Raw genomic sequence first — 13348 nt, 5'->3', positions numbered from 1 at the left:
ACTAGGAAAGGAAGAGATAACCCACCAATACAACCCTCAAGAGTGAGATGGCCTGACTTAACATTTAATTCTATTATGGAATCCTCAGGATGGTGGGAGACTGGAAATCGGTATTTGTTAAATGTTCTAAGTGGGATGATAATGTGCGTGAGATTGAGGCGACCTGCTCTGTATCGGAAAAATTAATCTGGCTTACAATAACGTCTTGTTGCCCAATATCTTCATAGTTACAATATTATATTTTCGAGCTCATTTGACTCTTGTATCTCTTCATTGACTGAAATATATCCAGAGTTTAATTCAGTTGATTCCTTTATATATGCTGGGTCTCTTGCCACCTATTCCTGGGAGACATTTGTGCCTGCATTTAATTCATTGTGCTGCCCATCTAACTTGGAGACAGCTTCTTGTAATAACTTAACTGCATCATTATTGTCTGTGATTTCTGAAACAATGACATTTAACAACTGAACTTTAGCAACATTTCTGTCTGCACCCGTATTTCCTAATGGCATAAGACTTTCATAAATTTTGGCCACTGGAACTGGGTCTATTTCTTTGCTTTCTGAGCCACATAAATTAAATTTGTTCCCGATGGGTTTAAACTTAAATTGTTAGGAAAAATTCCGGTTGAATGTGTTTGCATGAACTTAGTTCCAGGTGCATGGGTATCCAAGCGATGGCAGGTGGTGGTGACCTACTGTTAGTGTGAAGGTGTTGTATTATGACAGAACCATGGGGTAATGGTGTGTGTAATATTATCGGAGTTAGTGGGTTCCAACTTGGAGAGAGTAATTCCATAGTCTTGTGGGAAATTCGACTGATTAAAATTATGTGTTCTCCTTGGGAAATTGCAACTATTTCTGCAATCTTGGTCCTGTGGATATGACACAGAATTTAAATAATAAGTAGAGGCCCCTATGTTGTCCTGAAAGAGTGTAGAGGCCATCCCTACTTTTCCCTGGGGTGGTCTGTTATGTGGAAAGGAAAAATGGTTGCGGGTTTTGGCTGTATTATCCCTAGGGATACGGGGTCCATTTGATAGCAATTATAGGCCGTGGGCTACACCCATGCAAGGAAACTTTAGAAACACCAGTCATAGCCGGCCAGTTCTTGATACAATCATCAATTTCCATGAAATTTGAACTGATGTTATTAATGACCCATGAAAAAATCTTTCAAGGCCATGAAAAATCTGAAATATCCATGAAATCTAAAGTGATAAAATTTATGATCGATAAAAAGTACTTTCATGGGGAAAAAAAATAGAACAAATAACAAAGTGGGATTTCATGGGGCATAAATTTTCCATGAAATGGAAAGCTACATTTCATGACCCATGAACAGCACAATCATGATCTCTAGATTTGAATTTCAAGGGTTATTTATTTTCCATAAAAGTATTTTCAATGAATTTTCCAATAAATTATCCATGAATCATGGGTTATGAAAAATAAAGGTAATAAATACTTAGCATACATACAAAGTAAATGTAAAGAACTACAGTACTTGAGAGTGATTTTGTGTAACCTGTTCGAATAATATTATTTTGCTGTTCTAAATAATCTTTCTTTGCATAAAAAAGCCACAAAATAACCTATAAAACTCTGCACAATTACAGAGAATTTTAACCAGCCTGTTGAAATAACATGTCGATCTTTTGAAACCTTAGTAATTGCTAGTGGAAAATAAAAAGGCCTTGATAGTGTTATGTGAACTTCTAACATTGCTCAAGCTAGCACCATCATCATCCTGAAAATTAAAAACAAGAAGAAGGACATTGCTTTATCAGCAAGCTTAATGAGAGAGCTTACAACCATTGTAATGACAGATTTTACGCGGAAAATACTCTCAACAGGACTTTTTTGGTGTATTATTGTGTTGAATAATATTGTTCTTTATTTCGTAAAGTGATGGACATTTGAATTTAACCAATCGCATCAACAAGACTTCGGGTTGCGTGTCAAAGCATCCTAATCTTCTGGAATCTTTACATGATGATCAATACGTTTCCAGTATTTCAAGAGCTTCTACAAATGATGCAAAAAATCAGTTTACCTGTTAGAAAGCTGCAGGAACCGTAAGTCTTCTGTAAACCTGACCAGTGTAAAATAAGCCGCCTTCACTCAGCTTCACTCATGATCATACAGGGATCATATCATCAAACATAGCTTGATTACTCTTTTGCCAATGATAATTCCATATTTCTCCACCTTCACAAGAACTTGACTCAACTGGAATCACAACGAGCATCAGGAAACAATTTCTGACTAATTTCCAACGAATAATAAGGCTTTAAAATGAGGACAGAGTTGTGATTTTCAAATCCCAACTCTTTGACCGCCATTTTGATGCTTCCGTCCCATAATGCTTTGGAAAATGTGACAAATGTATACATGTGACCAGCGGATGACCACACCGAAAGAGTCGGTTTTCACCGATACCCGATATCGATCTTACATGTACAGTAATCTCTTTTAAAAATAGTTTTAGCATGGAATTCCCTTTAAAATGTTGCGTGCAAGTTCAAATGAGCATCATGATTGCTTCAGTGAAGGGTAGGCAAGTCGCAGAAAAGTAAGTAAATCATAATTTTTGCTCGACATTACAAATGGCTGAAGCGATTTGCTGTTATTCATTTCATTGAAACTCTAGAACAATGCTCGTGTTCCTGATTTTCTTAGGACCTGTGGTTAAGAATGTTCACAATTATTTGCTGATAAGAAATGCTTGCACAATAGTTTGTGTTGTGCTTTTGCAATACAAAGTTTTACAAAGCCTCCAGATCCTCCAGGCTTACATGTAAGTGACAGTAATCTACAGAATTCACGGCAAGTTACATTGCTTGTGCTAAAACGAAATTCATGGAGGCGCGTGTCATGAAGCAACAGAATTTCCTGAATTTCGTTCAAGAATAAAATTCTGAAATGAGATTCTGCAAACAGCTCAGAAGAGGAGAGTGCAAAAAAATTACACTTTTGTGATTGTAATCTCCCAGTACTTACCATTCTGTTGTTGCACTTGAAGTTACAATCCATTTTCTTGTCGACTATGATCTTACAAGCTAAAAAAAAAAAAAAAACTCCAAACGTGTGTGAATTCGAAATAAGAAAAAGTTTGTCAGTAGGAATTTATTTGATTTATAATTTTCACAGGTGAAAAGACCAACAAATCGTTTAGAGAGGGCAACCCAGCAGAGCAGTTAATGTTGTGCATCTTACTAGAAGTCTTTGAACCAGTAGCCAAGTGTGTTTTTTGTTGCCTGACATAACTTATCAATAAGTCTAGATATATGAGTACCCAGGATACTTTTTACATCCAGGCCATACAAACCAGTCGATTATTACTAGTACTTTTTTTTTTTTTTTTTTGCAAATAATATTTTAGAAAATTATGATGAAACAAATTGTAATAATATCAAAATGACTGGAATAAAAGTGTTAAGTTGTTTTGAGTTAATGGACTATTAATTTGATTTTCATGGGTTGCAGTTGTAATCATTTATTCCATGAAATTAACAGGGAGTCAAATTTCATGGACCATAAAAATTCCGTGAAAGGTAGTTAAAGTAGAGAGAAAATTTTCATGGACCATTAAAATGGCCATATTCAGGGAAAAACCACAAGTTTTCCATGAGCCATGAATTTTGGTAATGGCATGATAAACCCATGAAAATTTACCACAAAACTCATGCTGTTTAATTCATGGGATTTTCATCACCATTGAAATTCCATTAAAAAACCAGCTCCAGTCTACACTGCATTTTATTGGTTTTTTGCATGGTTATTTCATGGGCTTGACAAAAAGGCAAGAGTTTTCGTGGACTAAAACATGCAGTTTTCATTGCATCTTGATGTTTTTTCCCATGGATTTTTCATGGTATCAAACCCATGAAAAACCTGGGGGGATTAATCCATGAAAATGGCATAAAAAAACATTTGAAAATCCTGTGAATATACCATGAGTATATTCACAGGATTTTCATGGATTTTTATTTGATAGTGTTCACTGCTTTTCATCTGTGTTCTTTATGCTCATAATAACATTTCACGATAATTATTATTATGTATTATTAAAGAGCTGTGTCTGTTTAGTGCAAGTTACATTTCGTAGGTTTTAGCAAATTAAGTCTCAATCATGAAGTGTTACACTACCCATTGGGATGAGCTCAGTCTTAAAAGCATAATTTTAAATAAAGATCAAGAGTTCTGGGACAAGAGCAAATTCACCTATTCTCTTCCACATGCAAAAAACACCATGAAAGGTGAAAGGGTAGTGAATTACATTTGGTGAGAAAAATCTGACTAATTTAAATTAACTTAACTTTGTCTTGAAATGATAAGGGACAGGATATTCTGCAATCCAGAAAGATTGTAAAGTTTAGGGATGTCTGCCATGTCTGACCATGTCCTTAATTAATAACACAATACAAAAATAAAAGGATCAGATGAGAGGGGGAAATTCGTCCATACATACATCATCGATTGGCTTCCAAAGAACACAAGACAGCCAATATGCAGGCTATTAAGGGATTTGCACATAACTGAGAGCAGTAAATGTTTTAGTTTAAAACGTCTCTAAAGTATATGCTTCTCTATTTGTTCCAGTTAAAACATTAAGTGACTTTTAAAGAGATGCATGTGTGTTCAACACTATAAGAGCGCACAAAACTACAGTAAGCTATTGCAAGTTTCCTTCAGCCAAGTTCCTAAGTCTTATATTCATATGCAAGAATAGAATCAATGTTATTGATAATTTGAATGCGGGATTTTTATTAGCTACTTGTAAAACGTTCTCCCTACACTATTCAACTTTTTCTTTAGTAAATGCTTCTACATTTAAACTGATGAAGACTACGTTATTATGAAAGACATGAAAACAGAAAAAAGTTTCCTTTTGAAATGAAACAGCAAGTTGCTCATTAACATTGTGGCACTTGCTCTCTAGCCAGCACGTGCTTGTGGTGGTCTGAACAGCACACGGAAGATAAAGTCGGCAATAAATGCTGGCAAAGAGCCCAAAGGTATGAGCATGTACCGAGCGTCTAGGCCAACCATATAGCGATCAGATGGAGAGGGCGAAGTCAGGCCCTTTACTATTGCATTAACAACTACGCTGTTATCGGAAAGGGCACGGTAATTTGTCACTTTCTGTACTGCTGAAAAGAAAAACAAAAAAGTCAACCTTGACATGAATGACTGAATTGATGGCTATAGTTCAAAAAAATGGGACAGAGAAGTATTAGTTAATCTTATTATTTTTATTGAAGAGATGAATGCATTTCTCATTCTGTGCAAAGTACAGCCTAATGATAAGCAAAAAGGTTGTAATAATAATATAATACAAGTGCTGCACTTCTTGAGTAGTGTAATTTTGACGCCAATCAGATCAGAGTCAAAAGTGGTTTCTTAATGAGAGGGGAAAACCAGACTAGCCAGAGAAAAACCTCCTGGGAGACAGCATAGGGATTTGCAGTTTTGGCATAAGTTTTTTAGATCAGTTTTTCAGTTTTAGTATCTGTTCAGTGGTCTTCGGTTATCCCAGCTTTTAACTATTGTTTTTCGGTTTTTGGCAAACCTATAATCAGTTCATCCAGTGCAGCTTCTGGTTTTTCCTGTTAGGTGTATGGTTTCAGTGCAGCGGTCAGTCACATGCACACGCAATCTGCGATGTTACCCCCATTTCTTGAATTAGCCTTCTCACGCAGACTCAAGTTCGTATTGTCCACGTATTACCAATGAATTAGTATAATTACGGTTATATAAACTTGGTTGTGATGGTTTTTGGTTTTGATCAAAATGTACAGTGGGTTTTTTGTTTGGAGCGATATTTTTTTTTTGGTAGTGTTACAGAGTAGAGAATCATCAACAAACCCAATTAATACGAGAAAGGCCATGAAGTTGGCGCTGGCAGGGTTGGCGCAGTGGTGAGAGCACTCGCCTTCCACCAATGTGGCTTAGGATCATTTCCCGGATTTGACGCCATATGAGGGTTGAGTTTCTTGGTTCCCCTCTGCTCCGAGAGGTTTTTCCCCAGTTACTCCGGTTTCCCCCTCTTCAAAACCAACATTTTGACTTGATTTGTTCTGATTTCAGTTGATTTGCAGCCTCCCCAATCAATAGAGCACTCGTACTTGAGCTCTCGTGCTCAACCTTGAGACTTAAAGAAAGGGATTATTACTATTATTATTAAGAAGAAAGCAGAATTCAAAACATAAATTAATAACTCCTGCAAAACCTTTTTTTGGTTGTTCAGATGCCAAAACTAAACGTCTAAAAAGCAGAACTTACGATTATATAAATATCATGACGTGCTGATGAATTCATGTCATCACTATCAAATTTGACGATGTTAATAAGTCATGTTATTGCTTAAATTCCATTTATTTCTTACAGGTAATGTGTTGTTCACTACGACTGGTAACTCATGCAGGTTTTGACAAAGTAAGCAAAAATGGGAAAAATGTAGTTTCTTACAATGGAATTTTATACAACCCTGAATAATAACAATGATAATAATGATAATAGTGATAATAATGATAATAATAATAATAATGATAATGATGATAATGATGATGACGATAATGATGATGATGATAATGATAATGATAAATTATTAATGTAAGAAGCCTATAACCTGCCGCCAGTAAGATAAAGGGTTATGTTACAAGGGTAGGAGTCAGTACCTCTCTTTAAATACGCCTCTCCGTAGTCCCTTTTCAGGTCGTCGTTAATGTGGTCCCATCCCTTCCTTAAGCCTCTCTCCAGAGCTTCAGGAGCAGAGAGTTTGGTGGCAAAGAATCCCGGCTCCAGCACAATGACTTTCATTCCCCAGGGTTGCATTTCCTGTCGTAGAGCATCAGAGAATGCCTCCACACCATATTTTGACACACAATAAGAAGCATAAAGCGGAACTGAAATCCTGCCTGTAGTTGATGAAAAGTATAAACAGTTATAGAAATATGTAAGTATCACAAAAACTGCACGTACTGTATTGCTGGTAAAGTAACACATCTGCTGAAAAAATAATGTATCTGCTCATGAAATTGCATGGCACCCACTTAACAGACCTAAGCTACTCGTAATGGAAGCCCTAAAGGTACCAACAAGAATAACATTTTAATTTACAACAGACAAAATAATGGTATTAAAATTGTATCATTATTTACGTCATACAGTGTAACTACACTTAAAGGAAGTCATATACTTGAGTAAAGAAATACATAACTTTTTTAACAAGACTGTCTATATCCAACCATTATTAGCGACTGTTTGCTATCCCTTACTAGAAATATTTAGCAAACCAGTGGACAGAATGGCCCCAATGCAGCTAATCACAGTGGATATGACAAAGTCAGCTTATTTCTTTTGTTATTTCTGGGTCTAGAGCCTTCTTTCGTTTTTGTTTTGGTAACAGTGAGGGGGGTGGAGCATTAGTTTTTATTAAGCTACATGTAAAATTAGAAATAATTCTCATTTCTTTTAACTGTTTAGATGATAGATTCATTTACACAAAACCTCGACGTTAAATTAGGTTGGGCAACAGTGACGGAGCTTGAGCTACCTGTGGCTACACAACTCCGGAATAAGGATGTCAAGTGGTATCATGCTTTTAATGTCTTTAATGTCAAGCCAAAGGAATGGGGAATGTGCCCACAGCCTGGAACATTCATATAAACTGGCCCTGTCCAAATGGGAATAGTTTTGCGACAAGACGCAGGAAAACTTTGTCGGGTGACATGTTAGATGTAAAGAATTGTGGGCCACTGGATTCGATTATCGGTTTGTTAACAACTCAGTCAATGTGGCAGAATAAGAGATCCAGCTGAGCAAATTAATGTGATGTATGGCTGCCACAATGCTCATTGAAGTGTTAGAAGATAATAGTAAATTAAGAAGGTAAACGACGGAAGACTAGGAGTGCCTCCTTTATTTGTCATCTTAAAAACAGTGACTGCGTGATGCTGTATTCATGGAGAATGACCAATTATTTATGGCTCAAGGATCTTGCGTGCATCAACCTTGTCTGTAGCTGTCCAAATGTGCAAAAAAGCGCTCACCAAACAAGAGAACAAAATAAATATTTAATTAATGATGTTTTATGAAATGTTTGACGGCCTTCAAATTCTACCAAATTCCAATAAAACATGTTAAAAACTTGTTCAAACACCAACAAAAATTTCCTGTTTGGACAGGGCTTTACATGTAAGAACATTGAAGTCTTTGATGCAAAACTATTGTGCAACCATAAACAGTAGATGTAGTACAAGAACTTGAGCCCTCTCCTCTAACCTGCCATACTGCCCACATTCACCACTCGTCCCTTGGACATCTTTAACAGTGGGAGAAAGGTCTTAGTGACATCAACCATTCCCCATATATTGACATCTGCTGTTCGCTTAAAGTCTTCCAGTGGCGACCACTCAATTGGTGCTAAACACAAAATACCTGCATTGTTTACGAGGCCCCATAATCCATCTGAAACCAAGATGAAGTTCAAATATTGAATGGTTGCAAATTTTCACATTTTTCTTGAATTTGGACCCATCACTAAACAAGGATGAGTGGATAAGTTGGGGTCGTAATTGGCTTTTCACCCAAACAAAAAAGTGAAATTAAAGCTGGTTAAGCTTGGTAGTCAAGCAAATGGCTTGGTCAGAAAATAATTACATACAATGATGCGAATAATCAATAATTATTCCAAAGGATCAGGGATAATCAGACTGACAAAAAACTACATCTGTTTCACTGCTTTGAATAAGATTTCTTCTCATAAAACAAGAGGGAAAACCCCTATGATTTTTCATAGCAAGGGAATAACATTCATTTGATAATAAAACAATCAAGCAAACTGCAGAGCTCATCCTGTAGTCCCATAAACCTTAATAATTTGCATGCAGTTACTACAGTAAGGACTTACATGACCACGACGTTCGAGTACTCGGACTGAGTGACTTCAACTATATAATGATCTTGCAGATTCCATAAACTTAAATTGAGTGACAAATACTCTAGCAATCCCTGATTTCAGGAGACTACAAAGGGTCGGAGGGTGTAAAGTACAGGTTGTAGGTTAGGGTTGCAGGTCACTGCTTTACCATAACTGAAGCAACCCAAACCTGTACAAAAGTGCTAACCTTAGACTTAAACATCACCTTTTACGCCTAATGTTGGTATTAGCAAAGGTTTGGGTTGCTCCAGCTATGGTGAAACAATGACCTGCAACCCTAACCTGCAGTTTACACCCTCCAAGAAAGGGTTTTCCACGCACTTCTAAAAGACCCTACAAAATTCAATTTTTGGAAAATATCATAAAAACTAACTCGGTGACCTAGAAGTTTTTGTTTTTAATTTCGAAAAATGTATGAAGTTCTCTTACCTAATACGTAGCATGCAAAAAAATTATCTAGTAGAACTTGTGTTCTTGTGTTATTTATGGAAATGCCGTTGGGAGATGGAAAGTAAATTTCACCAGATAACTTTTTGAAAGTTTCTTTACGAATGTGAAGAAAACATTTTACTTGTATGCAAACAATCAGGATTGGTGAGCGAGCTAAGTTTCGAGATATTGCTCAACACTCCTCATGAAATTCATTTCCGGTTTAATTTCCGGTCAACAGTTGCGTGTGTCGCTTACTCGCGCGCGCTCAGTCAAAAATCATTTCTATTGAAAAGGATTGTTACTAGTCTACGTCATGTGTTGATCACGTTTAGATACGGGACTTTGAATCTTGTAACTAAAACTTTCGAAATAACCGAGTAAGGAACGAAAATATTCCGGAAAAACTTTCGGAAAATTGGCCATACATGGCGAAGTGCTCCAAAATTCTGGAACAACCGGAAAAATCGCGTCCCATTCTCCTTGGGCGAAATGGTTGTTTACATTGTTTATCTGATTGGTTTGGAGCGCCCAACCGGATTATGCTGTCCCATTTGGCACATGAAACTACCTCAATTTTTTGCTGAAACTTCTGGTAGAATTGAAAGTGCCCCCGGACTGTCTCTGTTCACGCTGTCTTTTCCGTTCCGCTTTCCTAAAGTTTAATCCTTTTTCTCCCTAGTTAAGCTTACAGTCTTAAAGAGTTTAGCGGTTATACTCGAAAGTCATCTAAATCTAAATCTCCTCGAAAGTAATCAAATCTAATAAACGGCGTCTACAGTCGCTTGTCCAAGTAAAACCCTTGTCTCCTAATTTTAATCTTCTTTTCCACGCACCGCCTTGACTCCTGAACCACAACTCGAGACAGTCAAGCTTACTACATGATAGTTATCCTGCAGTTTGGCAGTTCCAAAGTTACATGAGCGGTTTTTTTCCAACCGAATAACAATATTCTTGGCTTTAAAAATCGAATAAAAATCGAAGAACGAAGTAGAGACAGCTATATGATCTTTTTATTAATGAGATACGAGATATAACACTTGTGTAGTGAGCCGTTAAAAACGCTCTGTCGAGACTTCAATCTCTGGGAGTAGGAAATTAATTAGATCATTTTCCTGGACGCACCTTTACAGAAATGTGTGGCATTGTAGTTTCCGCAAAAGGTTTAAAAGCAGAATAGGAATGTTACATGTTCGTGCGCTCATACTTAACCGAACAGTTTCTTTTTCATAAGGAATTGGATGATTAGGGATAGGTTAATGATTAATGATGATAAAACGGAGTTGATAAATATTAATAGGAACTAGACAGCAATTAGGTAAGATCAATGATGTAAGCAATATCTCAGTAGGTGAATATGATATATATCTTAGTTCATGTGTTAGAAATCTTGGTGTATGGTTTGATAATAAGTTGTCAATGTCAACGTATGTATCTAAAGTCTGTAATGCCGCTTTTGATCGCCTACATAATATTAAAAGGATTAAGGAGTATTTGTCTCACGATTCTTTATTAACGCTTTTTCATGTTTTTATCACTAGCCGGTTAGACTATTGTAATAGCCTTTTGTATGGCCTGCCTAAGTTGGAATGCTGCGGCTAGACTTGTATTGAACTTCGGAAAGTACTTGCATATTACTCCCGCGCCTTATGAACTTCATTGGTTATCAGTACAACATCGTGTTTATTTTGAGATATTAATTTTAACATTTAAAGCCATTCATGGATTGGTACCCAAGCATATCGTAGAATTAATTAACATTATGCCTAGATCTATATATAATCTTAGATCAAATCAAAGTTTATTGTTAGACCCTCCTACAGGGAAAATGCTTGTCACTTTAGGTGATAGATCTTTCTCAGTTGCTGCTCCATATTTATGGATAGTTTGCCGGCTGAAATACATGATATTCAGTCATTAGCTGTTTTTAAATGTAAGCTGAAAGCTTATGATTTCGTATAGCTTTTAAAGCGTCTTTTGCTTGATATTCACTTTTATTAGCCGAGATTACTAAGTTTATTATCATTATTATAAATATCCTATTTTATTAATATACATGCAATTAGTTTTACATATTTGAATTTTATTGTGGTATTTTAAGGTGTAAAGCGCTGTTGATCAGTAAATGTAAACAGCACTCTAGAAGTTATTGAATTATTATTATGATTATTTTCGTACCTGACTCGTTTTCGCTTCATTGATACATCAGCATACTTTGGTTGAATAGTTCATATAATTATTATAATTTTTCTGGAGAGTTCGCGAAGGGAAAAAAAACATCCGATCGCGAATGTTACGTAACGTCGGCAGAATCCCAAAATGACTTTGCTTTTCCCGGAAACTCGAGCTACTTCCCAAATTGTCAAGAAAATGCAAACTGAAGAAGAAGCTTCCTTTTAAAGAAACATTTGTTTGGAGAGCGCGGGAAACGAAAAAGAACACCCGATCACTGGTAGGACCGAATGTTACGTAACGTCGGCAGAATCCCAAAATGACTTTGCTTTTCCCGGAAACTCGAGCTACTTCCCAAATTGTCAAGAAAATGTAAACTGAAGAAGAAGCTTCCTTTTAAAGAAACATTTATTTGGAGAGCGCGGGAAACGAAAAAGAACACCCGATCACTGGTAGGACCGAATGTTACGTAACTTCGGTAGAATTCCAAAATGATCTCAGCTTTCCTGGATTGTCAGCAAAATTTGCAGAAGAAATATCTACAGAAAACCGACTGGGAATTCTTAAGTGTCTCCTAACATTTTTTCTTTTGATCTTACCAGGTGAAATTGCTGTCTTGATTTCTTCATACACATCTTTAATCTGCTTGGAATTTGTCACATCCATCTGGAATGTTTCCAGCTTGTCGCTCGCCTCTGATTTCAAGCTCTGTTCTCCTTCTTTCGTCAGACAAGTCGCCAGCACACAAGCTCCCATTTTATCCAACTTAATCGCTGTCGCGCGACCGAAGCCCGTGTCGCAGCCCGTAATCAGGACAAATTTTCCTTTTATATCGATTTTCTTCCTCCAAAACAAACAGGTGACCAGATAAATTGAAAGAAGAGCAATAAGTATCAACACCAACAAGGATGGGAGGGAACCTAAATCTCCGCGGAAATCCATCTTTTACCACTTGCGACACACAGCTCCAGCCAGCAATCAAATCTTCTCTGCAGGACTTTGAGCCAACTTATAAATAGGCTATCTTTAAAACGAGGAACAGGAAATCGGGGAACCGGGGAATCGGGGAATCGGAGAATGGGAGAATGGGAGAATGGGAGAATGGGAGAATGGGAGAATATGAACGGGGGAACGGGAAATGGAAAATGAGGAACGAGGAACGGGAAACGGGGAACGAGGAACGGGGAATCTTTAAAATAAAGAATCTTTAAAGCGGGAATCTTTAAAATGGGGAATCTTTAAAATGTAGAATCTTTAAAAGCGGGAATCTTTAAAGGCGGGAATCTTTAAAAGCGAAAATCTTTAAAAGCGGAAATCTGTACAATGGGGAATATTTAAAAGCGGAAATGTTTAAAAAGAGGAAACTTTAAAAGTGGAAATGTTTAAAATGGGGAATCTCTAAAAGCGGGAATCTTTAAAATGGGAATCTTTACAATGGGGAATCTTTAAAAGCAGAAATCTTTAAAAACAGGAATCTTGCTTGCCGTAAAAAAAACTATAATTTTGAAACGTCAAGTTTTTAAAATGATAGTTTTTTTTTTACGACTAGCGTTATCTTGTCGTGTTTGTCACCGCAGCGTGCCTTTTATTGCTACCAAGGCTCATCCCATTCAATCTCTTGAGATTAACGACAAGAATTCAGTGGGCTTCTAGATTTGCTGCCAGTCTGAATGTCTGCTACATATTTCCGGCTGGACTTCTCTGATGTTTAGTCCACGCCAACATTATAAAATTTAAAGGTTTCATAGTCCGAAGCCAGCATTACGTGAAATTCGACGAAGTACTGGAAAGAGAGATA

General features: G+C 36.8%; 1 protein-coding gene and 1 long non-coding RNA gene across 3 annotated transcripts; one reads left to right on the top strand and one right to left on the bottom strand.

The window, feature by feature from the left end:
- Positions 1 to 2343: 2343 nt before the first annotated feature.
- LOC145466393 (uncharacterized) lies at positions 2344 to 3454 on the top strand. The gene is made up of 2 exons (XR_014041877.1): positions 2344 to 2577; positions 3156 to 3454. It is a non-coding gene; the product is annotated as an uncharacterized LOC145466393 (long non-coding RNA).
- Positions 3455 to 3537: 83 nt separating this feature from the next.
- On the bottom strand, positions 3538 to 12625 carry LOC145466374 (retinol dehydrogenase 7-like). 2 transcript variants are annotated; one of them, XM_081450091.1, is made up of 4 exons: positions 12150 to 12625; positions 8292 to 8477; positions 6686 to 6925; positions 3538 to 5158 (listed from the first exon to the last, which is right to left on the bottom strand). In XM_081450091.1, the coding sequence occupies exons 1-4, from the start codon at positions 12490 to 12492 to the stop codon at positions 4944 to 4946; spliced, it is 984 nt and encodes a 327-aa protein (XP_081306217.1). In that variant the 5' UTR covers positions 12493 to 12625; the 3' UTR covers positions 3538 to 4943. The 2 variants fall into 2 exon arrangements, with proteins under 2 accessions (XP_081306217.1, XP_081306218.1); XM_081450092.1 differs by lacking the exon at positions 8292 to 8477.
- Between the last annotated feature and the right edge of the window lie 723 nt (positions 12626 to 13348).

This window comes from Orbicella franksi, chromosome 13 (genome assembly GCF_964199315.1).
Source record: "Orbicella franksi chromosome 13, jaOrbFran1.1, whole genome shotgun sequence".
NCBI classification, from domain to species: domain Eukaryota; kingdom Metazoa; phylum Cnidaria; class Anthozoa; order Scleractinia; family Merulinidae; genus Orbicella; species Orbicella franksi.
The sequence above is the reverse complement of the archived record's forward strand: the minus strand, read 5'-3'. Positions and strand labels throughout refer to the sequence as shown.